This window comes from Hemibagrus wyckioides, linkage group LG29 (assembly GCF_019097595.1).
Source record: "Hemibagrus wyckioides isolate EC202008001 linkage group LG29, SWU_Hwy_1.0, whole genome shotgun sequence".
Classification (NCBI taxonomy): Eukaryota; Metazoa; Chordata; class Actinopteri; order Siluriformes; family Bagridae; genus Hemibagrus; species Hemibagrus wyckioides.
This window is the reverse complement of record NC_080738.1, coordinates 18,217,634-18,244,836: the sequence shown is the minus strand read 5'-3', so window position 1 is coordinate 18,244,836 and position 27,203 is coordinate 18,217,634. Positions and strand designations below refer to the sequence as shown.

The window sequence follows — 27,203 nt, the reverse complement described above, 5'->3', positions numbered from 1 at the left end:
TTTTACAGATAAGAGATATCTGTATTAAATGTGTTTAAATTTTATTTTAACAGACTGCATTTATTTCTGTAGAATATTCACTTAAAAAGATGTTTATGATCAATTAATTAATTAATACATATTAAATATTCTCAATTTTGTAATACCTAATAATAATTTGTAATGATGTTTATATTATGTAAATTATGGTTGAATTATTATAAATATATAGTCTGTAGATTTTTTAATATGAGATAATAATAATAATAATAATAATAATAATAATAATAATAATAATAATAATAATAATAATAATAATAATAATAATTTTAAGATTCATGTGTAAAATTATTTTTTAATTTATACACACTAAAATCTTTTTAAATTTCTACTTTATTTATTTAATAGTGTTATTAAAGCAGATCTTGTAAAAGTCCAAGTTCCAGAAAACCTTTATTTTGTCACACTTCCGTGTGGCGCTGCGTCGGTCTCACCCGGATAGTCTCACAACATCTCGCGAGATTTGGTGTGATCTTGCAGGTGAGTACAGGTTTGATCTGCGGCACTGGGAGCGGTTTAATTCAGACTCGGAGAAACATGATGCGCTTTATCACCTTTATTTCTTATATTTTATAACTTTGTCACTGCAAACGCGGCTGAAGCTAGTTTAAAGAGTTTGTTTTGAATGTGGAAATCTTATATGAAATATATTCTGGAGAAAGAAAGTTAAAAAAAAGTTATTTTTGTGTGTGTGTGTAATGTGCAAACTACTAAAGTTCTATTTATTTTTATTTATTTGCATGTAAAAAGCTCTGAGAAACAAATAATCCACATGAACCTTTGCTAGGGCAGTCACGTGATTTCCTCATAAACTTCAGCGAAATAAAGACTTGTGACACGTGATGTCTCTCATAACGCGAGGTGTTAACTCTTTAAATATTCCCCGTTTAAGCTCCTAATGACACCATTCATCAAAGACTGTGCATGATTGGGAATGTTTAATATTCATTTATAAAAACTCTAGCACGTGTAAATATTACATTATTGCATATCATTATACACCAATCAGCCATAACATTATGACCACCTGCTTAATATTGTGTTGGTCCGCTGCCAAAACAGCCCTGACCCGTCCTGCACTGTGTATTCTGACCCCTTTCTATCAGAACCAGCATTAACTTCTTCAGCAGTTTGAGCAACAGTAGCTCGTCTGTTGGATCGGATCACACGGGCCAGCCTTCGTCCATCAATGAGCCTTGACTGTCCATGACCCTGTCTCTGGGTCACCACTGTTCCTTCCTTGGACCACTTTTGATAGATACTGACCACTGCAGACCGGGAACATCCCACAAGAGCTGCAGTTTTGGAGATGCTCTGATCCAGTGGTCTAGCCATCACAATTTGGCCCTTCATCAAACTCAAAGCTCAAATCCTTACGCTTGTCCATTTTTCCTGCTTCTAACATCAACTTTGAGGACAAAATGTTGACTTGCTGCCTAATATATCCCACCCACTAACAGGTTCCATTATGAGGAGATACTCAGTCTTATTCACTTCACCGGTCACTGATCAGAATGTTATACCTGATCAGGTGTCGAAATGTTTCATTTAGAGCAAACTGCGGAACTGTGTTCAACATGTGTTTTCATCTCTTTGATTTTTTGTGTTGTGAATTTACATTGTGTGCTTTTCTTTTTATTTATTTATTATTACATTTTTTAAGAACATTTCTCTCTAAATGAGAGATGCTTTTAGTTATAATTTTCGTGAGCCAGTCATAATCGGCGGAATCACACTCCGCTCATGTTCCTGTAGCTTTATTATGATCAGATTTTCTACACATATCATTATTATAATAAAAATATTAAAGTTTTGTTCCTGTTAATGAGCGAGAGTCAATTCATGCGGTAGCTCTGTTCTGCTTTTATAATTTAATTTGTATTTAAATGTTTTATTAGCATACAGTCACACAGTGTCTTTTTCTCTGTCCCTCCTGCAGGTGTGAGTGTGTGTGTAGATCATGGGCCGGCTGGATGGAAAAGTGATCGTGTTGTCTGCGGCTGCGCAGGGAATCGGCCGAGCTGCTGCTCTGGTGCGTATTCTATTCCTCATCAGTGAGTGTTAGGGGTCCAAGTACCACTGTAAAGATTACTCTACAGTACAGTAACACAATCTACACACACACACGCACACAACAGAGTGTAGTGAGTGTATAAACAAACATCAGGGTTTCATTAGTTGTAAAGAGGAGCGTTATTCAGATGTAGTTGCAGTTTATTCAGAGTGCTCTGATGTTTTTGATGTAAAAATCGGATCTGTTTGTTAGTGTGAACACTGACTCGTGACTCGGACTCTCTTTTTTGTACGTTTAATGAAGAAGAGTCACTGCTAAAGTTTAGCAAATGTTTGGTTTTATTAAAGAAAAAGTTTTTTTATGAGATTAAAGAGTCGACTCTTCTAAATGAACTGAGTCAAATGATTTGACTCACTGAAAAGAGTTTATTTTACATTGAATGGCAGTATTGCATCTCTATCTATCTATCTATCTATCTATCTATCTATCTATCTATCTATCTATCTATCTATCTATCTATCTATCTATCTATCTATACTACATTGCCAAAAGTTTTGGGACACCCCTCCACATCATTGATTCAGGTGTTCCAGTCACTTCCATGGCTACAGGTGTAAATCCAGCACCTAGGCATGCACACTGCTTCTACAAACATTCACAAAAGGATAGGTCTCTCTCAGGAGCTCAGTGAATTCAAGTGTGATACCGTGATAAGTTGTCATTTGTGTGATAAGTCCATCCGTGAAATTTCTTCACTACTAAATATTCCACGGTCAACTGTTAGTGGTATTATAACATTGTAGAAGCAACTGGGAACAACAGCAACTCAGCGATGAAGTGGCAGTCCAGGCGAAATCACAGAGCTGGGGTCAGCGCATGCTGAGGAACACAATGCACAGAAGTCTCTAACTTTCTGCAGAGTCAGTAGCTACAGACCTTACAACATTGCATAGAGAGCTTCATGGAACGGGTTTTCATGACCGAGAAGCTGCATCCAAGCCTTACGCCATCAAGTGCAATGCAAAACATCAGGTGCAGTGGTGTAAAATACGCCACCACTGGACTCTATCACAGTGGAGATGTGTTCTCTGGAGTGACCAATCACGCTTCTCTGTCTGTATGTATGTGTGTGTGTGTGTGTGTGTGTGTGTGTGTGTGTGTGTTTTGTGCCCTGCAGAATCAGTCAGGTTACATTACAGCTGTGTTTGTTTATTAAACAGTGAAAGTGACAGAATGGCGCTGCCGTAGCCGGAGGAGACACTAATGTAGACGTACAAACTGAAACACAGTGTAGATGTACACACACACACACACACACACACACTAGTGTAGACGTACAAACTGAAACACAGTGTAGATGTACACACACACACACACACACACACTAGTGTAGACGTACAAACTGAAACACAGTGTAGATGTTCACACACACACACACACACACTAGTGTAGACGTACAAACTGAAACACAGTGTAGATGTTCACACACACACACACACACACACTAGTGTAGACGTACAAACTGAAACACAGTGTAGATGTTCACACACACACACACACACACACTAGTGTAGACGTACAAACTGAAACACAGTGTAGATGTTCACACACACACACACACACACACTAGTGTAGACGTACAAACTGAAACACACAGTGTAGATGTACACACACACACACACTAGTGTAGACGTACAAACTGAAACACACAGTGTAGATGTTCACACACACACACACACTAGTGTAGACGTACACACTGAAACACAGTGTAGATGTTCACACACACACACACACACACACACACACTAGTGTAGACGTACAAACTGAAACAGTGTAGATGTTCACACACACACACACACACACTAGTGTAGACGTACAAACTGAAACACAGTGTAGATGTTCACACACACACACACACACACACACACACTAGTGTAGACGTACAAACTGAAACACAGTGTAGATGTACACACACACACACACACACACACACTAGTGTAGACGTACAAACTGAAACACAGTGTAGATGTACACACACACACACACTAGTGTAGACGTACAAACTGAAACACAGTGTAGATGTACACACACACACACACACACACACACTAGTGTAGACGTACAAACTGAAACACACAGTGTAGATGTACACACACACACACACTAGTGTAGACGTACACACTGAAACACAGTGTAGATGTTCACACACACACACACACACTAGTGTAGACGTACAAACTGAAACACAGTGTAGATGTACACACACACACACACACACACACTAGTGTAGACGTACAAACTGAAACACAGTGTAGATGTACACACACACACACACTAGTGTAGACGTACAAACTGAAACACAGTGTAGATGTACACACACACACACACTAGTGTAGACGTACAAACTGAAACACAGTGTAGATGTACACACACACACACACACACACACACACTAGTGTAGACGTACAAACTGAAACACAGTGTAGATGTACACACACACACACACACTAGTGTAGACGTACAAACTGAAACACAGTGTAGATGTACACACACACACACACACTAGTGTAGACGTACAAACTGAAACACAGTGTAGATGTACACACACACACACACACACACACACACTAGTGTAGACGTACAAACTGAAACACAGTGTAGATGTACACACACACACACACTAGTGTAGACGTACAAACTGAAACACAGTGTAGATGTTCACACACACACACACACACACACACACTAGTGTAGACGTACAAACTGAAACACAGTGTAGATGTACACACACACACACACACACACACACACACACTAGTGTAGACGTACAAACTGAAACACAGTGTAGATGTACACACACACACACACTAGTGTAGACGTACAAACTGAAACACAGTGTAGATGTACACACACACACACACACACACACACTAGTGTAGACGTACAAACTGAAACACAGTGTAGATGTACACACACACACACACACACACACTAGTGTAGACGTACAAACTGAAACACAGTGTAGATGTACACACACACACACACTAGTGTAGACGTACAAACTGAAACACAGTGTAGATGTTCACACACACACACACACACACTAGTGTAGACGTACAAACTGAAACACAGTGTAAATGTACACACACACACACACACACACACTAGTGTAGACGTACAAACTGAAACACAGTGTAGATGTTCACACACACACACACACTAGTGTAGACGTACAAACTGAAACACAGTGTAGATGTACACACACACACACTAGTGTAGACGTACAAACTGAAACACAGTGTAAATGTACACACACACACACACACACACACTAGTGTAGACGTACAAACTGAAACACAGTGTAGATGTACACACACACACACACTAGTGTAGACGTACAAACTGAAACACAGTGTAGATGTACACACACACACACTAGTGTAGACGTACAAACTGAAACACAGTGTAAATGTACACACACACACACACACACACACACTAGTGTAGACGTACAAACTGAAACACAGTGTAGATGTTCACACACACACACACTAGTGTAGACGTACACACACACTAGTGTAGACGTACACACTGAAACACAGTGTAGATGTACATACACACACACACACTAGTGTAGACGTACAAACTGAAACACAGTGTAGATGTACACACACACTAGTGTAGACGTACAAACTGAAACACAGTGTAGATGTACACACACACACACACTAGTGTAGACGTACAAACTGAAACACAGTGTAGATGTACACACACACACACACACTAGTGTAGACGTACACACTGAAACACAGTGTAGATGTACACACACACACACACACACACTAGTGTAGACGTACACACTGAAACACAGTGTAGATGTACACACACACACACACACACACACACACTAGTGTAGACGTACAAACTGAAACACAGTGTAGATGTACACACACACACACACACTAGTGTAGACGTACACACTGAAACACAGTGTAGATGTACACACACACACACACACTAGTGTAGACGTACAAACTGAAACACAGTGTAGATGTACACACACACACACACACTAGTGTAGACGTACACACTGAAACACAGTGTAGATGTACACACACACACACACACACACTAGTGTAGACGTACACACTGAAACACAGTGTAGATGTACACACACACACACACACACACTAGTGTAGACGTACACACTGAAACACAGTGTAGATGTACACACACACACACACACTAGTGTAGACGTACACACTGAAACACAGTGTAGATGTACACACACTCACACACACACACTAGTGTAGACGTACAAACTGAAACACAGTGTAGATGTACACACACACACACACACACTAGTGTAGACGTACACACTGAAACACAGTGTAGATGTACACACACACACACACACACACTAGTGTAGACGTACAAACTGAAACACAGTGTAGATGTACACACACACACACACTAGTGTAGACGTACACACTGAAACACAGTGTAGATGTACACACACACACACTAGTGTAGACGTACAAACTGAAACACAGTGTAGATGTACACACACACACACTAGTGTAGACGTACACACTGAAACACAGTGTAGATGTACACACACACACACTAGTGTAGACGTACACACTGAAACACAGTGTAGATGTACATACACACACACACTAGTGTAGACGTACACACTGAAACAGTGTAGATGTACACACACACACACACACTAGTGTAGACGTACACACTGAAACACAGTGTAGATGTACACACACACACACACACTAGTGTAGACGTACAAACTGAAACACAGTGTAGATGTACACACACACACACACACTAGTGTAGACGTACAAACTGAAACACAGTGTAGATGTACACACACACACACACACTAGTGTAGACGTACACACTGAAACACAGTGTAGATGTACACACACACACACTAGTGTAGACGTACACACTGAAACACAGTGTAGATGTACACACACACACTAGTGTAGACGTACACACTGAAACAGTGTAGATGTACACACTGAAACACAGTGTAGATGTACACACACACACACACACTAGTGTAGACGTACACACTGAAACACAGTGTAGATGTACACACACTCACACACACACACTAGTGTAGACGTACACACTGAAACAGTGTAGATGTACACACACACACACACACACACTAGTGTAGACGTACACACTGAAACACAGTGTAGATGTACACACACACACTAGTGTAGACGTACACACTGAAACACAGTGTAGATGTACACACACACACACACTAGTGTAGACGTACACACTGAAACACAGTGTAGATGTACACACACACACACTAGTGTAGACGTACACACTGAAACACAGTGTAGATGTACACACACACACACTAGTGTAGACGTACACACTGAAACACAGTGTAGATGTACACACACACACACACACTAGTGTAGACGTACACACTGAAACAGTGTAGATGTACACACACACACACACACACTAGTGTAGATGTACACACTGAAACACAGTGTAGATGTACACACACACACACTAGTGTAGACGTACACACTGAAACAGTGTAGATGTACACACACACACACACACACTAGTGTAGATGTACACACTGAAACACAGTGTAGATGTACACACACACACACTAGTGTAGACGTACACACTGAAACACAGTGTAGATGTACACACACACACACACACTAGTGTAGACGTACAAACTGAAACACATGAATTTATATTAACTGTGTGTTACTTATGTTTCTTATTTGTTTGTTTGTTTGTTTGTTTGTTTGTGTTTACAGGCTTTTGCTAAAGAAGGAGCTCAGGTCATTGCTACAGACATTAATGAAGAGAAACTGAAAGAACTGGACGGAACTGCAGGTAGTGAAGCGGCGCCACCTAGTGACCTGCAGCCTCGATCCTTTATTACCGGAAATATAATCCATTTTTTAATTTTTATTTTAAATTCAGTTTATTAAATAATTCATTTCATTAAATAGTTTCAAATACATTTTATATTAAATAATTTAATATTTTAGCATTATATAGATGAAATATCAGATTATTTAACAATTCTATATTTTAAATTATATTTTAAACTTAAATTTAATTTTAATTTGTTTTTCTTTTGGATTGTGATATTTTTAAAATAATTTAAATTAAATAATTTTGTATTATTTTCATTCATCATCATTATTCAAAACATTTTTGATTCTTGATATATTTCCATTAGAGATGTTTAAATAGTTTTAATATTCCAGTAATAAATTTTTATATTTAATTCCTTTGAAAATTATTAATTTAATTTAATTATTAGAAAATATATCCCTGTGTTTCACTTTTACTTTCCCAAAATTATTAATAATTTTTATATAATAATATTACTTTTTTTTTTGCTGTTCAACTCTTTAGACGCAGGATGAAGATTAATGCCACATTTTAGTTTTATTTAAAGCTTTAATTTGATGAATATTGATGTTCTTTCCTTTTATTCAGGAATCAAGATGAATTATATATTATTATTATTATTATTATTATTATTATTATTATTATTATTATATAATTTATTATATAATAGGGATAGGTGGAGAGAGATGATTCGCTGTGGCGACCTCTGAAGGGAAAAGCCGAAAGAAGAAGAAGATTATATAATAATTCTATATGATATAATTTCATTCATTTATTTATTTATTTTAACTCTGGATTGTAATATCGTTCATCATCATTATTCAAAACATTTTTGATTCTTGGTATATTTCCATTAGAAATATTTAAATATTTCTAATATTCCAGTATTTAATATAACAATTATTGCATTTTAATAATTTATTTTTTATTTAACTTTTACTTTCCTAAAATAAGCCCTTAACAATAAGGAACGATTTTTTTTCCTTTTGCTCTTCGACTCTTCAGACGCAGGATGAAGATTAACGTCACATTTTATTTTTATGTCATTTTAATTTGATGAATATTGTTGTTTATTTTATTCAGGGATCAGGACGAAGAAACTGGATGTGACGAAACAGAATGAAGTTGAAGCTCTGGCGGCCGGGCTGGAGAGAGTGGACGTGCTGTTTAACGTCGCCGGGTAACCGCCTGTCATTCATGACCATTACTGGATTCTTCAAACCAGGAATCAATCTCATAAACACCCTCATTCTGATCAGGACCAACGACTGAAAACAAACAAATAATATGGAGTTAATGTGGGATGTAATAAAATAATCAGTCCATCAATAATAAGGTAGCTGTGATGAATAAGGAGAACAATGTGCAGCACTGTAGAGTAATATTTATTTATTCTTTTATATATCATTGATTACAAAGTTAATATTTCTGACTTTAATTTTTTTTATTATTATTATTTAAAAGCCTTTCATTTGTTGGTGTGATATATTTATATTTTTTTCTGCTACCTTTAATTTTTATATATGTTTAAATATTTCAATTTAAATATTATTATTATTATTATTATTATTATTTATTGGATATTTATTTTTAAAATAAGAAAAACAATTTATTTATTTATTTATATTACATTTTTAAGCACTATCACACAAAGTGTGCTCTTTTAGTACAAATTATTATTATTATTATTATTATTATTATTATTATTATTATTAGCAGTAATGGTGTTGGTGTTAATTCTGCTCTTCACTGCAGTGTTAAATCTTTTTATTTGTTTCTCTTAATCTTTTTATTTGTTTCTCGGTTTCTTCCAAATCCCCCAGATTTGTTCATCATGGTACGATCCTGGAGTGCGGCGAGTCGGACTGGGACTTCACCATGAACCTGAACGTACGCAGCATGTACCTGATGATCAGAGCTTTCCTACCCAAGGTCTCTCTCTGTCTCACACACACACACACACACACACACACAAACACACACACACAGCTCTGTTGACACTCACAACCACTTCAACTTCACCAGATGTGATGGAGCTGTGTGTATAACGTCTCTGTATTTCCTCTGGATTCACACACAGATGTTGGCTCGAAGATCAGGGAACATCCTCAACATGGCCTCTGTGGCGTCCAGCATCAAAGGCACAAAGACACTTTTACTGTTCTGACCATTTTCTCATGATTTATTGTTATTGAAATATTATGCTAAAAAATCTAAGTGTGTGTGTGTGTGTGTGTGTGCGTGTGTGTAGGTGTAGTGAACAGGTGTGTGTACAGCACGTCTAAAGCAGCGGTCATCGGACTCACCAAGTCTGTGGCTGCGGATTTCATCGAGCAGGGGATTCGCTGTAACTGCATCTGCCCCGGTACACTGCTCTTACACTCTTATACACACAAATACACACAAACACACACACGCACACACACACACACACACACACACAGTCTCAGTAGATACAGAAAATAGCCATTTATGTTAAGGGGCAGGATTAGATCAGACAGGAAGTGATGTAATGTCAAATTCTCTACAATATTATTACACATTCAAGACTTACTTTGTTTTGTTTGTTTGTTTTGTTAAAATCTCCAGTTCTTCCTCTCGTTCCTCTCCACAGGAACTGTAGACACTCCGTCACTCAGAGAGCGAATCCAGGCCAGACCTGATCCCGAGCAGGTACACACTACTCTCTCCTGTCTTCAGACCTGGATAGATCAACATCTCAGATTTAATATAAACCTGAAAAAATCTTCATGTCTCTGTGGAGAGAGGAGACTATGTACTAATCCCTGTGGTGCTGGTCAGGTACTAGACACACTATATTTCCAAAAGTTTTGGGACGTCTGCCTTTACATGCACATGGATGTAATATGGAGTAATATGAAGGTCTGGCTCACAGTCTCCACTCTAATTCATCCCAAAGGTGTTCTATGGGGTTGAGGTTGTTCAGGCCAGTGAAGTTCCTCCACACCAAACTCACTCATCCATGTCTTTACGGACCTTGCTTTGGTCACTGGTGTGCAGTCATGTTGGAACAGGAAGGGGTCATCCCCAAACTGTTCCCACAAAGAGCATGAAATTGTCCAAAATGTCTTGGTATGAAGCTGAAGCATTAAGAGTTCCTTTCACTGGAACTAAGGGGCCGAGTCCAACCCCTGAAAAACAACACCTGAATTCAATAGAGATAACTTCATAGTGATGTGTGCTGTAAGTGTTTAAAGTTGTGTTATTTGTCTTGTTTCAGGGGTTTAAGGACTTCATGGTGAGGCAGAGGATCGGCAGGATGTGCACCGCAGAGGAAGTGGCGAATCTGTGCGTGTATCTCGCCTCCGATGAGGTGGGTTCAGAAAACGTCTCAACAAGATTACAACAATTTAGTAAACTCTACAATACCACGTGTTCCTCTTTACATGTGTCAGTGGCTAACACTCCATGTGCATCATCATCATCAGATAATATGACATCACTTCCTGTGGTTAAAAATAATAACAAATCAAAGAAACTTTCAATGTTATACTTTCTGGAATGTTTTGTTGAAAATTCAGCATTTCTGTCTGCCAATCAGAGCAAACCTAGGAGCAGAAGTCAAAGTCAAAGTCAAAGAAGCTTTATTGTCACTTCAACCATATATAGCTGATGCAGTACACAGTGAAGTGAAACAATTCTGATTGGTTGTGAGGTGAAAGTAAAACCTGAAGAAGGCGGAGCTTATCGCTCATTCAGTGAGACAGCAGCTGGTGATTACGCTAATGTAGCAAAAAAAATGTGTATAATAATAATTTATTTTTTGATAGTTAGAAATAACACTGATCTCCTCATCATGGCACCTGTTAGTGGGTGGGATATATTAGGCAGCAAGTCAACATTTTGTCCTCAAAGTTGATGTTAGAAGCAGGAAAAATGGACAAGTGTAAGGTCAAATCCTTACACTTGTCCATTTTTCCTGCTTCTAACATCAACTTTGAGGACAAAATGTTGACTTGACTTGACTTTTAATAGATACTGACCACTGCAGACCGGGAACACCCCACAAGAGCTGCAGTTTTGGAGATGCTCTGATCCAGTGGTCTAGCCATCACAATTTGGCCCTTCATCAAACTCAAAGCGCTTTGAGTTTGATGAAGGGCCAAATTGTGATGGCTAGACCACTGGATCAGAGCATCTCCAAAACTGCAGCTCTTGTGGGGTGTTCCCGGTCTGCAGTGGTCAGTATCTATTAAAAGTGGTCCAAGGAAGGAACAGTGGTGAACCGGAGACAGGGTCATGGGCGGTCAAGGCTCATTGATGGACGTGGGGAGAGAAGGCTGGCCCGTGTGATCCGATCCAACAGACGAGCTACTGTTGCTCAGATTGCTGAAGAAGTTAATGCTGGTTCTGATAGAAAGGGGTCAGAATACACAGTGCAGGACGGGTCAGGGCTGTTTTGGCTGAAAAAGGGGGACCAGCACAATATTTGTCACCCCCTTCAGCAGTACAAAGCCACTTTATTTTTTAAAATGATGGTGTTTTTCTTTACTGCTGTGATTATTATATCCGTATAACTGTATAAGGGAGTGTGTTGTGTGTGCAGTCGAGCTACGTGACCGGAGCTGAACACATCATCGATGGAGGATGGAGTCTGTGATTATTCCACACTGTGATGGAGAGTTACTGCATTATAAGTGAAGAAACAAGAAAAACGACGATCAAACAAACAAAAATACTTATGTTCATGTCGTTGCGATGATTTAAAACATTACATTGTTCTGTTTTAAATGAGATTATAATCAAATAAAAGAAAGACTTTAAAGCATTAATGATAATAATAGTTTAGATTTGAGATCTATTCCTAGTTTGAATGGAAAGGGTGCCAATAATTATGCTTTTTCACTCCAAACAGAATCAAAATATCTCCCAATCCTAGCAAAACCTTTTCCTAACGTGGTGATGTTCTTTCTAATAAATTGTCAAGCTTTAAATGTTGTTGTTGTTGTTGTTATTTATTTCGTCATGATTATCAATGACGCTATTAAACTCCGTGTTGTTTACAACCGGCCATCTTTTATTAGCTTATCCGCTTCCCTTGCTTTGATTGGTTCGATTCCAAATCGACTGTGTAGTGCACTGAGTAGGGTGTAACCGCCTACACTGCATGACACTGCAGCCTATGTAGTGCTCAACTAAAGGGAGTGAGGGAGTGTTTGGGATCGAGCCGGAGATTTCAGAAACGGACCGGCTTTCTTCAGCATCCACAACAAACAGAGGAAGAAATACGAATTCGGTATGAAGTGAGTAACCATGACAACCGCTTTACATTACGCTAGCTACCTAAAACGGAAGTGTGCTCCTTGATTCTATTCGCCAGCTTGTTTTATTTTATGTTATAACGCGTTTATACCCCGTTATAGCGTGTCTCCATGAGCACTATAAATAAATGCACTAGCTCGAGTGGCTATAATTACACACACACACACACACTGGTGCATTATGGACCATGTGTGGATTCAGCTGCCTGTATTTAGTTTAATTTATTGTAATTTTATTGTGTTTTAAAGTAAATATATTTGTGTTGTAATCTTTCGGTCCATGTAGTGCTAATGTAGCATATGGTGAGTTAATGAGTGTGTAGTCTTCTTAAAATCGGATTAAGTGTTGAATTTAAGCTGCTGTTACCTCAATTTACACTTCAGCTCAAATCACAGCCAGAGAAGAGTTCATTCAGTCAGAGCTGTCATGAAACATACTACATTTATATCCTTAAACACATTCGACAGATCTATCTATCTATCTATCTATCTATCTATCTATCTATCTATCTATCTATCTGTCCATCCATCTATTCATCCATCTATCTGTCTATCTATTTACACTTATGTTGCCAAAAGTTTTGGGACGTCTGCCTTTCCATTCATATGAATGTAATATGGAGTTTTGCAGCTATAACAGCTTCAACTCTTCTGGGAAGGCTTTCCACAAGGTTTAGGAGTGTGTTTATGGGAATTTTTGACCGTTCCTCTAGAAGAGCATTTGTGAGGTCAGGCACTGATGTTGTGATGATGAGAAGGTCTGGCTCTCAGTCTCCGCTCTAATTCATCCCAAAGGTGTTCTATGGGGTTGAGGTCAGGACTCTGTGCAGGCCAGTCAAGTTCCTCCACACCAAACTCACTCATCCATGTCTTTATGGACCTTGCTTTGGTCACTGGTGTGCAGTCATGTTGGAACAGGAAGGGGTCATCCCCAAACTGTTCCCACAAAGAGCATGAAATTGTCCAAAATGTCTTGGTATGAAGCTGAAGCATTAAGAGTTCCTTTCACTGGAACTAAGGGGTGGAACTCAATGATTTGGAGGGGTGTCCCAAAACTTTTGGCAACATTATCTATCTATCTATCTATCTATCTATCTATCTATCTATCTATCTATCACCCACCTGCCTGCAAAGATCTACTCTGTCCTGAAGATGGCACTGACACTGGAGACTCCTTCCATAATCGTTACATAAACATCTCCTTACTTCACCACATCAGTGATTTATATTTATATCCAGCGTCCACTGTATAAGTCACTGTGAATGAGCTGTTGTTATAGCAACAAGCATATTAATATAAACCTCTCCTATTGTTATAGACCGTTAATCACCACCTCCTGAAGATTTCACCTTACCTTAATGTCTTCTTCTTTAAGTACATCAGTATAATATTCAAGTCATCTCTCACCCAGAGCTGCAGATTGAAGTCCTGAGTTTTCCTCACCCTTGTTCGTCAGGCTGCCTGTAGTTCTGCCCAGATTGTGGGCGGGGTTTGGAGGGTGAACTTCCTTGCTGGTCAGTGCACCACATCAGAGATGAAGTGATTTCTGTGTATCATGGACCATGCTGAGTCCAGATCTGATTCGTGCCTCTCTGCGGAGGAAGAAGCTCCTGTGGTGGGAAACCATGCTGAGGTAGAATTCATTCAAAACAACTCTGTATGCTATTACATTGTTATTAATGATGTTAATCCTGTCATTTACATCCTACACTACATTCTGTTATAACATACTGCACTTGCTTTTGGTGTGAATGTGTCTTATTAAATATAATATAGTATAATATTTTAAAATCTTTACACCAATAGTCAAGGTGTGTGTTGTTATAGATTTAAACACTCTGGTGTTACATGAGTAGGATTTATGCAGCGTGTGTCACAATATCTATCACAATACACCAATCAGCCATAACATTATGAGCAGTGAGAGGTGAAGTGAATAAGACTGATGATCTCCTCATCATGGCACCTGTTAGTGGGTGGGATATATTAGACAGCAAGTCAACATTTTGTCCTCAAAGTTGATGTTAGAAGCAGGAAAAATGGACAAGTGTAAGGATTTGAGCTTTGAGTTTGACGAAGGGCCAAACTGTAATGGCGGATAGACCATTTTTAGGATAGACCACTGGATCAGAGCATCTCCAAAACTGCAGCTCTTGTGGGGTGTTCCCGGTCTGCCGTTGTCAGTATCTATCAAGTCCTTTAAGTCCTGTAAGTTGAGGACTTCTTCAGGGATCTAGTGGAGCCCATACCTCGACGGGTGGCCATTTTGACAGGACCAACACAATATCAGGCAGGTGGTCATAATGTTATGCCCGATCGGTGTAGGTTTTAACAGAGTAAAATCTTACACGTTAAAACAACAAACAGAATTGAAGTGAATAATTAAGTGCAGTGTGTGAGGATATAAGTGATAGCAGTGTGTGACCGTGAGACAGTCCCTGCAGAACAAACAGGAAGTGGTGACTCCACTGATACTCTGATACTGATATCTTTATTCTAATGTTCCTGATACTGGAACTTAATTACACTTGAGTCAACACTTCTGTTCAGTTCTCAATGCAGTATCCTTATCACACACACACACACACACACAGGGTGAAGTGTTATTCAGCATGGTGTTACAATTAGGTTTCTCTCCAGCACTGTTCTGGGAATCAGACGTTCCAGGCGTTGTTGAGTGAGGACACGGAGGAGGCGGAGCTGCAGAGAGCTGCGGTACACGCCATGGACGCCGCCACCAACACGGAGCCGAAGCGGAGATGCTGTGGGTGGCTGAGGAAGCGCTGCCCGTGTCCCCCACGCGGCCTCATGGCATCACTTATTACCAAAGGTGAGTCCAATGGGACGCACCGATGATTTACCTGGAACTACAGAAAATTACACAGTGGTGCAAACCTCTGACATACAATATAAATTATAAATAAACATTTTAAAGCATTGACCCTATAGTCAGGTCAAACCAGACCACAGACTCCATTTCCCATCACACACTGCAGCATACAAACATGGCCGCCTCCCACAACACACCTGCACTTCCACGGTCCCAGTACTCAGGCGTCTCATTGAACCTCATGTCTCATGACAACTATTTTTTTTCAATCCTAAGAAATCAATAAAATGCACAGAGGATATCTTTTTGGACACCTTTGTCCTCATCAACAATGCAATGAATATGTATTAATATGCAAATTTAGACACACCCCTACATTCTGCTGCCATTGTGAAGAAAAAAATATCAATGCTACCATGACAACCACCATCTGTTCATCGCTAACATTTGCTAGGTTTTCTAGGCAACCCGCACAGCATTCAGGATGTGGCTAATATCATCTAATTTGCATATCAGACTGTGATTGGAAGTTTGTTTAGTGACATCACACAGTGAACTCACTACATACATAGACTCTCCCCTCTCCCTCAGATAAGTATTATACGTGTGTGTGTGTGTCCAGCATCCATGGCCGCAGTGTTATTCGGTGTGGTTTGGTCCATCACTGAGGACGAGTGTCTCCCTGGAGGAAACCTGTTCGGCATCGTCACCTTGTTTATCTGCTCTCTGATTGGAGGAAAGCTGGTGGGACTGGTTCATCTGCCCCGCCTCCCACCCCTCCCTCCTCTCCTGGGTATCAAACGTTATGATTATTTCCCATAAAGTGCAAAATGTCATCAGTAGGCACACGCTAGTGTTTAATGTCTTAAATGTAGATTATTTTGTATTATAGTTTCAAGTATAAGTTTAGTTAATAATCTGCTGTAAGAGAAAAAAAAACAGAGTCTAACATTCCACCAGCCTCCAGCAAAACACCTGCTGCTCAAGTTCCTGCTGGAGTGAAGATTTAATTCCTGTTGACTGAATTAAAATAATATTTTCACCTGACAGAAAAATAAACTGTCCTCTCATAACAAAAGTCTCAGTTACAGCACAGTTGGTTTTTTTATTCTACAACCAAAATCTAAGAGAAAAGTGTAACTGATATCCTGTGTGTGTGTGTCTGTGTGTGTGTGTGTGTTCAGGTATGTTGTTAGCAGGCGTCCTCCTCAGGAACATCCCTGTGGTGACGGAGGCCGTGTACATCAACTACAGATGGTCGGCCTCACTCAGGAACATCGCCCTGGCTGTCATTCTGACCCGAGCTGGCCTGGGATTGGATGCCTCGGTATGTCAATCATTCCCAAACTCCGCCCACAACCTGCTGGGACACATGTTCATGTTTTGTTCATGACTGTTGTGTGTTTCCGTTCATGTGATTTAGAGCTAAATTAGGATTAGGTACATAAGGAGAAAAGCAAGGTATTGAAGTTCAGGTTAACGAAGGTTAATATTAGATTTTTATTAATTAAATGTATTCTGTGGCTAATTGGGTTTATATTTATATTTATGGAGCGATTATGCTCAGCAAAAATAATGGATATAGTAAAGCTATCGCTTTACAGCATAAAGCTAGAGTGTCTGTTAACATGTTGAAAGATTATAACATTAATAAAACCATTATACGAGATGAATAAAGGCAGTATGTATGTACAGTAGGAGATATTATGTACAGAATATAAGATTTCAGGTGTTGATTATTCCAGGCACTGAAGAAGTTGAAGGCGGTGTGTGTCCGTGTGGCTATGGGTCCGTGTCTTGTTGAAGCCTCGACCGTGGCTCTGCTCTCGCACTTCCTCATGGAGCTTCCCTGGATCTGGGGCTTCATACTAGGGTTGGAGAGCAGTTACTACATACACACTTTACAGTTGAATACAGATACAGGTTATGTAAAAGGTGATGATTGTTATGTCTGTGTGTTTGTTGTGTTCAGGTTCGTTCTGGGCGCCGTGTCTCCTGCTGTGGTGGTTCCTTCCATGCTGCTGCTGCAGAAGGAAGGGTATGGGGTGGAGCAGGGCGTGCCCACGCTCTTAATGGCTGCCGGCAGCTTCGACGATGTCCTCGCCATCACAGGGTTCACCACCTGCCTCGGCATCGCCTTCGCCACTGGTAAGTGAACCTCACGCTGGAAAGCTATAGCTTAAAAATGCAGTTCATTCAAGCAGCAATGTGAACTTATCTGTGTGTGTGTATCGCCCCCTGCAGGCTCCACCTGGTTCAACATCCTGCGAGGGCTTTTAGAAGTTTTAGGAGGCATAGTTGTGGGCGTGGCTCTCGGCTTCTTCCTTCACTTTTTTCCCAGCAAAGACCAGGTACAGGTTCCGATCAGGTATAACATTGTGAGCAGTGCTAGATGAAGTGAATAAGACTGAGTATCTCCTCATCATGGCACCTGTTAGTGGGTGGGATATATTAGAGCAGCAAGTGTCCTCAAAGTTATTTTTTGATAGTTAGAAATAACACTGATCTCCTCAAATTTCCACCTGTTAGTGGGTGGGATATATTAGGCAGCAAGTCAACATTTTGTCCTCAAAGTTGATGTTAGAAGCAGGAAAAATGGACAAGTGTAAGGATTTGAGCGAGTTTGACCAAAAGGGCCAAATTGTGACGGCTAGACCACTGGATCAGAGCATCTCCAAAACTGCAGCTCTTGTGGAGTGTTACTGGTCTGCAGTGGTCAGTAAAAAAGGTGGTCCAAGGAAGGAACAGTGGTGAACCGGTGACAGGGTCATAGACGGTCAAGGCTCATTGATGCACGTGGGGAGTGAAGACTGATCCGTGTGATCCGATCCAACAGACAAGCTACTGTTGCTCAAACTGCTGAAGAAGTTAATGCTGGTTCTGATAGAAAGGGGTCAGAATACACAGTGCAGGACGGGTCAGGGCTGTTGTGGCAGCAAAAGGAGGAACAACACAATATTAGGGTCATAAGGTCATAATGTTATGCCTGATCGCTGTACACCAGAGACTGAACTTACTCTATACCTGCTATAATATGTAATAATAATAATAATAATAATAATGACACTGAGTGGTGGTGGTGTGTGTTATGGTGTGTGTTATGGTGTGTGTTGTGGTGTGTGTTATGGTGTGGGTTGTGTAGAAAGCTGTGGTTCTGAAGCGTTCATTCCTGCTGCTGGGTCTCAGTGTGTTCTCTGTGTTCGGCTCTAACGTGGCCGGGTTCCCCGGTTCTGGTGGACTCTGTACGCTCGTCCTCTCATTCCTGGCTGGAATCGGCTGGAAAGAGAACAAGGTCCGATTCGCTCCACCTTCCTTTCTGTTTAGTTCTGCCTTTATGTTAATATCATTTCTGCATGTTGATAATAAACCTTTTATCTTATCTTTTATGTTTTTGCTTTTGTCTTTATTCCTTTTCATTTTTCTGTCACTGAATTGATTGACAATTAAATTCACTTCTGTTCTCTCTTTTAAATTTTATTCCTTTTCACTTTGTTGTTGTTTTTTTAATTTCCTTTCTCTTTTCCTCTTTATTATGCCTTGCTTTATTTCTTTAAATTTTTGTATCTTTTATAATCTTTTTCTAATCTTTTTTGGTATTCTGCCTCCTTGATTTTTCTTTCTTTCATTTGTGTGTGTATGTGTGTGGTTGTGTGTGTGTGTGTGGTTGTGTGTGTGTGTGGTTGTGTATCTGTGTGTGTGGTTGTGTGTTTGTGTGTGTGTGAGTGTGTGTGTGTGTGGTTGTGTGTGTGTGTGTGTGGTTGTGTGTGTGTGTGTGTGTGTGGTTGTGTGTGTGTGTGTGGTTGTGTGTTTGTGTGTGTGTGGTTGTGTGTGTGTGGTTGTGTGTGTGTGTGTGTGAGTGTGTGTGTGTGTGGTTGTGTGTGTGTGTGTGGTTGTGTGTGTGTGTGTGTGTGTGTGGTTGTGTGTGTGTGTGTGTGTGGTTGTGTGTGTGTGGTTGTGTGTGTGTGTGAGTGTGTGGTTGTGTGTGTGTGTGTGGTTGTGTGTGTGTGTGAGTGTGTGTGTGTGTGGTTGTGTGTGTGGTTGTGTGTGTGTGTGGTTGTGTGTGTGTGTGTGTGTGGTTGTGTGTGTATGTGTGTGTGTGGTTGTGTGTGTGTGTGTGGTTGTGTGTGTGTGTGTGTGTGTGTGGTTGAGTGTGTGTGTGTGTGTGTTCAGGCTCCTGTAGAGGAGGTTGTAGGTAAAGTGTGGGACGTGTTTCAGCCTCTGTTGTTTGGGCTGATTGGTGCTGAAATCCGCATCGGTGCTCTAGAGCCTATCACTGTGGGTCAGTCTCACGCACACACACACACACACACGCACACACACACGCACACACACACACACACGCACACACACATGCACACACACACACACACACACACTACTAATACTATATAATACTAAAGAAATGAAGTAGTCTCATACTCATAACTATATAAATATATAAATCAGAGATCTGTGTGTGTGTGTGTGTGTGTGTGTGTTTGTGTCCTCAGCTCTGGGTCTGGCCACTCTCAGCATTGCCCTCAGTGTGAGGATCTTCATCACCTTCCTCATGGTTCTCTGTGCTGGATTTAATTTTAAAGAGAAGATCTTCATCGCTCTGGCCTGGATGCCTAAAGCCACTGTTCAGGTCCCAAGCACAGCTTATAACCTGCTTATGGCACATTTATAACTCACAGCTTTTTAGTTGTTTCTTTATTTTATTATTATATTTAGATTCTCTTATCTGGAGTATTTATTTATATACAGAGGTATTTATCAGTGTATTAAACTCAGAGAAGAGTCAGTAGTTTGTGCATTAAACAGGAAGTGTAGGTAATGTGAACGCTGTAAGCTGATTGGCTGAGCGTCTCTCTCGGCAGGCTGCGATTGGCTCGACGGCTCTGGACATGGCGCGTGTGAAGCAGGATGAGAAGTTTCAGCGTTTTGGGATGGACGTGCTGAGTGTGGCCGTTCTCTCCATCCTCATCACTGCTCCACTCGGAGCGCTGCTCATCGGCCTGTGTGGACCACGCCTACTGAGGAGACCCAAGAACCCTGACTGGGGTGAGACACACACACATACACATATACACACACACACAGACACACAAATAGAAGGATGGATGGATAGAGCTGTAGCTGGAGTGATAGATACATGTCTAGATCAATGGACGTATAAATTGATGTGATTCTGAAATCTAGAAATAAAAACACTGATCTACAGACCTTTAACTGTGTGTGTGTGTGTGTGCGTGTGTGTGTGTGTGTGTGTGTGTGCGTGTGTGTGTGTGTGTGTGTGTGTTTATTACAGCTGTAAGTCAGGGTACTCTGTCTCCATCAGATGCTCAGGTCACCTACGAGAGTGCAATCTGAAGCTTTCCTGAACATCACTGACTCAAAAACTCTGGCTGGCTCTGAGTTCTCTCTCACTCTGTTATGACTCCTCTGTGACTCTGACTCATCTGTGACTCTGACTCTGCTGTGACTCCTCTGTGACTCTGTTATGACTCATCTGTGACTCTGACTCTGCTGTGACTCCTATGTGACTCTGTTATGACTCATCTGTGACTGACTCTGCTGTGACTCCTCTCTGACTCTGTTATTACTGAAAATCAGGGCTAAAATCGTGCAGTGTGAACTCGGCATTAGTCTCCTCTGTAATTCCTTTCAGACTCTGACTCTGTCATTAGTATCCTCTGTGACTCTGAATCTGCTGTGACTCCTTTAGTCTCCTCTGTGACTCTGTTATGACTGTTCTGTGACTGACTCTGCTCTGACTCCTTTAGTCTCCTCTGTGACTCTGAATCTGCTGTGACTCCTTTAGTCTCCTCTGTGACTCTGTTATGACTGCTCTGTGACTGACTCTGCTCTGACTCCTTTAGTCTCCTCTGTGACTCCTCTCTGATGTGTCTGTGACTCTCCTGTGTGACTCTTCTGTAAGTCTCTGACTCTCCTGGGACTCGTCTTTGACTCTGGGGTCTCTGTATCGAGTAAACGATGGTGTTCTGGTATTGTTTGTTTTTTTTAATGATTTTTAAAAATGTATAATATCATTTTTTATAGTTTTTTGTGTATATATGTTACTCTGTTTTTTAAGGATTTTATGTATATTTTTTGTTTTTTGTCTGTTTCTATCTTTCTAAGGTGACTATAGATGAAGAGAGTAGTGAAAGTGTGAAATAGAGACAAACCCTATTTATAATGTATTCATGTGTTTGGATGGAAGTGAGAATGCGACTGTTGGAATGTATTTTTGTAAACTTTCAGAAATTCTTTAGTGTCTGTTTAAAGTCTTTGTTGTAATTAAACACATGGAGTGCGTTAAAGTCAAAATAGCCCCATGCTGGAATTTAGCTCTCAGCAATAAATCTGAGTGTAATTCATATCTCAGGAAGTCTATGTGCTCCTACTGTAAGAGCATTTTAGTGTTAATGTGTTCAGGTGATCACGCTCCTGTCAATCATCCAGCTTCTTTCAGTATCTCTAACATTATTGATTTATTCACTCTTCCTTTTTTATTCTTCCATGTATTTAATGGATTTTTGTATTTATTGTAGAGACAGGAATTATAAGCAGGAATCTCCACAGAACTGGACATTAGTTTGTCCTCAGGTAGGCAGTACACTACATGCTTGAACTGCATTACACAACAGAATATTATGCTATTATATCTGTAGCAGATTTACAGAAAGTCTAGATATACAATTAACATTCATCCCTAATGAACAAGCTGAAGGCAGCGATGGCAAGAGAAAACAAAAAATAGATAAATTGTTCTTATAATAAAAAGATAGAATATATAATGAAATATAAAATAAATAAATATAATACTAGATAAATAAGTATAGATTATAATAATAGACAAATAAGTTCTGAGTCTCTTGTATCTAAAGTATCTTGTATTTTTTGTAAATTAATTTATAAAGTCTTCAGTGATTAAAACCTTAGTCTGGGTGTCCAGTGCAAGAGAGCAAATCTGGCCATGCTTTTGGGGTGGGAGGAGCTTACTGTGGCCCTGGTCATTCACAGCAGCTGCCTATGAGCATGAGCAGAGGGAAGATAGAGTTTTCCTTCGAGTGTGTTACTCTGCCCTGTGACACAGCATTGCAGAAGTGATGTGTTGAATTATTTGGATCTCATCACATGTGAATACATCACAGAGTCTCTCTCCACTTCACCATCCGTTACTGTGGAGTTTTCTTCCTGTAAGACACAGCAGTAGATTTCAGTATCTGAATCAGAGGGAGACTTTATCACTTTATCACTCCTGTGATTTTTATACCAAATCCTTTTTTAGTTTACCTCTTTATCTCTCTCTGCAGGATGAGATGTAAGACTCACATAAGAGTAAGTCAGTTCTTCAGGTATCATGATGTTAACACCATCATCATATCACCCAGTGTTTAAACAATACACACTAAACTGTACTGTTTGAGGTTTTTGCCTGAAATCCATGACACACAGACTCTTCTATTACTGATGTTGATACTGACTCCACTGAGTGATGTTATTACACTAAATGAAGTTCACAGACACTTTCACACACAGATGATTGAAGTATTGATGAAAGTATTGAGTATATCTAAACATCTGATTAATAAACCGGTAAAGAAAAAACTAAATTTCCAGTTTTAATCTTCAGTCACCTCTGTCTCTCTCCATCATGAATATTCATTATTCTCATGTATATAAAGTGATGAGAGTTTGGAGTCACTGACGTACCTGAGTTGTGATAACAGAGCTGTGTGATGCTGAGAGAAGTTGTTTTATAGCTGACAGGGTTTGCAGACACACAGATGTAAGTGTTAGTGTTCTTGTCATGGTGTTGTATTTGAAGTGAGAGATTGAGGGGAACACTGAGATCTGTGTTATTGGTGGTGGAGATTCTCTCATTCTCTCTGTACCAGGATAAATTCACATCTTCTCCATTCTCCACAGAGCACAGGAGGAAACACGGCTCTGTGGAAAACACACTTCGGTTTCCTCTTTGATTTCTTATTACTGGAGCTGATACTGGAGCTAAGAAACAGAAACAGATTAAATACTTATTCATGTGAAGCAGACTGGAAGCTGTTTATTTAAGATCATTTAACAGAAGCTGTGCTGATTATCTAGACATGATAACTTTAAACTAAAATTCTCACTCATTGTAGAAAATGAGAATTTTTTTCAGGACTTGGTAGCTGTGACTTATATTAGATTATAGCACAGATAAACTTTAAGAAAACTTCAAATATAGTACAAGAACAAGTGCATTAATATAAACCTGTACTTTGCCGCTGTGCTACTGTCAGAGCTGCTGTTATAGAGAATAATAAACAGTTTGATGCAGGTCATTTCTCTTCTGGCCTTTTTGTATCTATGAAGTTATGAGACTGAACATGGACATGAAGGAGACATGAAACACTTTTACTCACCATAAACACTGACACTGAAAGTCCTAGATGAAAAACATCCAGTAAGAACTTGTAATAAATAAACTCCAGAATCGTTTCTGCTGATGTTCCTGATGGTTAAAGCTCCACTGATTCTGTCCAGCTGCAGTCTCTCTTTAAATCTCTCACTGATTTCTGTAACAGTTTCTCCTTTAAACACCTGACTGTTCAATATCTTTTCCTCTGCTTTCTCAGGTCCATAAAACCACAGAACCTGAGCATCACTCTGAATTCCAGTTATCCCAGTATGGAGAGTTATAGTGGTTCCTTCCACTTCCTGCAGTGTGACCGTCTGGTCTCCAGCTTCACACAGTAAACCTGCATCACAGATTCAGCTTCATCATTTTATATATTCAGTTTGAAACAGATTAGTTACACATGTGAAAAACCCCACAGTGACCAAATCATCTGATACACAATTCAGAATTTGAAGAGTTTAATGCAAAAACGGATTTATTAATTATTACAGATTATTAATTTTCAGAAATCATGTTTTTTTTATTGTGCATTCCAAGTAATATCAATCAAACTGGAGTTGGGTTGGGTTTTTATTAAGTAATAATAACTCAAAAAATACAGGTAACTTACAAAGTTAAAGTTCATTGAAAGTATGTTTTTTTATTTATTAAAAGTCTGTTTTTGAGCAAAAACAACTCCAACAGTCTTTTTTTTTTTTTTGGAAAAAGCAGATAGATCCACGTTTTATATTTCAGAGATAAACAAATCCAAGTAAATGCTTTGTAATTGCATTTAAGTGCAATATGTAACATTCTTTAACTTAGAACAAGCAGTCTAAGTAAAGAGCAGTAAAAACAGACCATTAATAAGCAGTATTAAACATTCTAGATGACAGAAATCAGCAATCCAGAGTTTAGAACAAGACATCACAATGTGCACTGCAGGCATGATATCCGTGTCTGACAACACAGTGGCATCTTGTTTAGGTTTATCTGTGGTTGAATAAAACGGTTAATCTTATTGGTAATCTCCTCAGCTGACCATGCAGACACCTGACAATCTTTGTTGTTGTGATTACACAAATATATAGGGAGCTTTTCTCTCACCACTGTAACATGCTGCTTTAGCAATGTTCTGTGAAAAGGTTTCAGCTTTTCTTTTCCTTTTACGCCCTGAGGAAGATATCACAGGTTCATCAAGTCCGTCAAAATTATCCATACTTAATTCAGTGAATCTCCTGTCCTTTTTGCTCACAAACAACAATGGCACTTGTCGGCTTTTGCAGTAAAACCTAAACTTGTGATGCCTTAAAAGTGGACAATACCGGCTTTTTGACAAAACGTGTTTAGGGTTTTAGATCATGCTATATGTGGAGAGTAACTAACAACAGTCTGGTCATTTATTGTAAATATGGCGTTTATCGTTTTTTACAAATGAACTCTTCATTTTTAAAATGATTTCACTGTACCATGGATTCACAGTCTATAGAATTCTGAATCTACAACCTGTTACTACTGTATTGAATTTATTTTAAAAAGTCAAATAAAGTCTCATTGTCAGGGGTGCACGAATAGGACCCAAATGCAAGACGCAACAGGGGCAGTGAAGAGTCTTTAATGGAGAGCGGAGAAACAACTACAGGAACCCAGCCAGTGTTCATTCAAAAAATCCGACACCAAGAAAAGTATGCAGACAACACAGAAAAAATGGGAGCACAGAGCAAAACAGCAGAGAGCACAGCAAAGAAATCACAAGGAGAAGTCCTAGGCACAAATCTGAGCGGGATAATCCGACAACAGTGACAATGAACAGTCCAAAACCCGGCTGGGAAAACAGCAAGGGAAAAAGAGGCAAGCGAAAAGGCAGGATGACTCGCAGCAGTGCAGGGAAGGTGAACCTGGGAATGCGCGCCGCGACGGGTGAAACGGACGCGCGTGCTGACACTCATGAAACAAAACTGCTGGAAAAAAAATCATGACATCCAGCATAACAAATATTCACCTGCTTCATGATTAACTTACAATAAGAACCCTATATAAATATTATCCAATATTATTAGCCAATATTTAAAGCTACAGTTTTTTCTATTGTGAATAAAAAGCACAAACTTACAGAAAAGAAGAAGAATCCTGAGAGTCCTGAGCTCTGCTAAAATATTCAGAAATATTTGTATTTGTTCCATCACAACAAACATGATGAGCTCTGGATCTTAACCTGAGTGACAAAAAACAGGAAACATCAAAAGGTTTATTTGCTGCAGCACAACTTTCATCCGTTTTAATCAGATTACTGACAATTTATTATTTTATTAAAATTTATTAAAAAAAAAAAATTAGATTACCAAATACTTCCACTTCCAAACAGCCTCCTATTATATACAAAGACTAAATTACATAATTATCAGTCTAGACATTTATCCAGAAATTTCATACTCATATCTACAACCATTCATTTTTATGACATATTTAAATGTGTGTAATATTTCCCAAAATATACACACACTACTGACCTTATTTGAAGCTTGGTGACCCTGATCATAAATGAAGGCTTAAAAGACGTTGTACAGCATTGCACATTCATGCTAATGTTTCATGCTCATCCTCATAATCAGTATTTACAGACCATCAGTCATTATTTCTATTGGAATTTGCGAACTCCTAAACCTGATTTATATCCCCGACACCTTTACTGGACTTTAGCCTTACCGTTAATCAGACACACTTCCAGGTGGAATTGGATA

At 39.5% G+C, this 27,203-nt stretch overlaps 3 protein-coding genes across 8 annotated transcripts; 2 read left to right on the top strand and 1 right to left on the bottom strand.

The window, feature by feature from the left end:
- The first annotated feature begins 498 nt into the window (after positions 1 to 498).
- bdh2 (3-hydroxybutyrate dehydrogenase, type 2) lies at positions 499 to 12,933 on the top strand. Its single transcript, XM_058385008.1, has 10 exons — positions 499 to 519; positions 1,979 to 2,071; positions 7,873 to 7,951; positions 9,062 to 9,158; positions 9,802 to 9,910; positions 10,059 to 10,119; positions 10,230 to 10,343; positions 10,593 to 10,651; positions 11,220 to 11,312; positions 12,546 to 12,933. The coding sequence occupies exons 2-10, from the start codon at positions 2,000 to 2,002 to the stop codon at positions 12,597 to 12,599; spliced, it is 738 nt and encodes a 245-aa protein (XP_058240991.1). The 5' UTR covers positions 499 to 519; positions 1,979 to 1,999; the 3' UTR covers positions 12,600 to 12,933.
- A 190-nt stretch (positions 12,934 to 13,123) lies between these two features.
- On the top strand, positions 13,124 to 25,068 carry si:dkey-162b23.4 (sodium/hydrogen exchanger 9B2). 6 transcript variants are annotated; one of them, XR_009204066.1, is made up of 14 exons: positions 13,178 to 13,242; positions 14,580 to 14,894; positions 15,902 to 16,091; positions 16,714 to 16,884; positions 17,276 to 17,418; positions 17,837 to 17,964; positions 18,064 to 18,239; positions 18,336 to 18,442; positions 19,234 to 19,383; positions 20,262 to 20,370; positions 20,582 to 20,718; positions 20,951 to 21,134; positions 21,382 to 22,682; positions 24,701 to 25,068. XR_009204066.1 is itself a non-coding variant. In XM_058385005.1 (13 exons), the coding sequence occupies exons 2-13, from the start codon at positions 14,817 to 14,819 to the stop codon at positions 21,441 to 21,443; spliced, it is 1,635 nt and encodes a 544-aa protein (XP_058240988.1). In that variant the 5' UTR covers positions 13,124 to 13,242; positions 14,718 to 14,816; the 3' UTR covers positions 21,444 to 23,837. The 6 variants fall into 6 exon arrangements, 5 of the variants coding, with proteins under 5 accessions (XP_058240988.1, XP_058240989.1, XP_058240987.1 ...); XM_058385005.1 differs by lacking the exon at positions 24,701 to 25,068 and having other exon boundaries at positions 13,124 to 13,242; positions 14,718 to 14,894; positions 21,382 to 23,837; XM_058385006.1 differs by lacking the exon at positions 24,701 to 25,068 and having other exon boundaries at positions 13,146 to 13,235; positions 14,673 to 14,894; positions 21,382 to 23,837.
- Positions 21,716 to 25,681, bottom strand: LOC131349146 (signaling lymphocytic activation molecule-like). Its single transcript, XM_058384559.1, has 4 exons — positions 25,570 to 25,681; positions 24,488 to 24,823; positions 23,785 to 24,089; positions 21,716 to 22,051 (listed from the first exon to the last, which is right to left on the bottom strand). Exons 1-4 carry the CDS (start codon positions 25,679 to 25,681, stop codon positions 21,716 to 21,718), a joined length of 1,089 nt encoding a protein of 362 aa, XP_058240542.1.
- Positions 25,682 to 27,203: the final 1,522 nt, after the last annotated feature.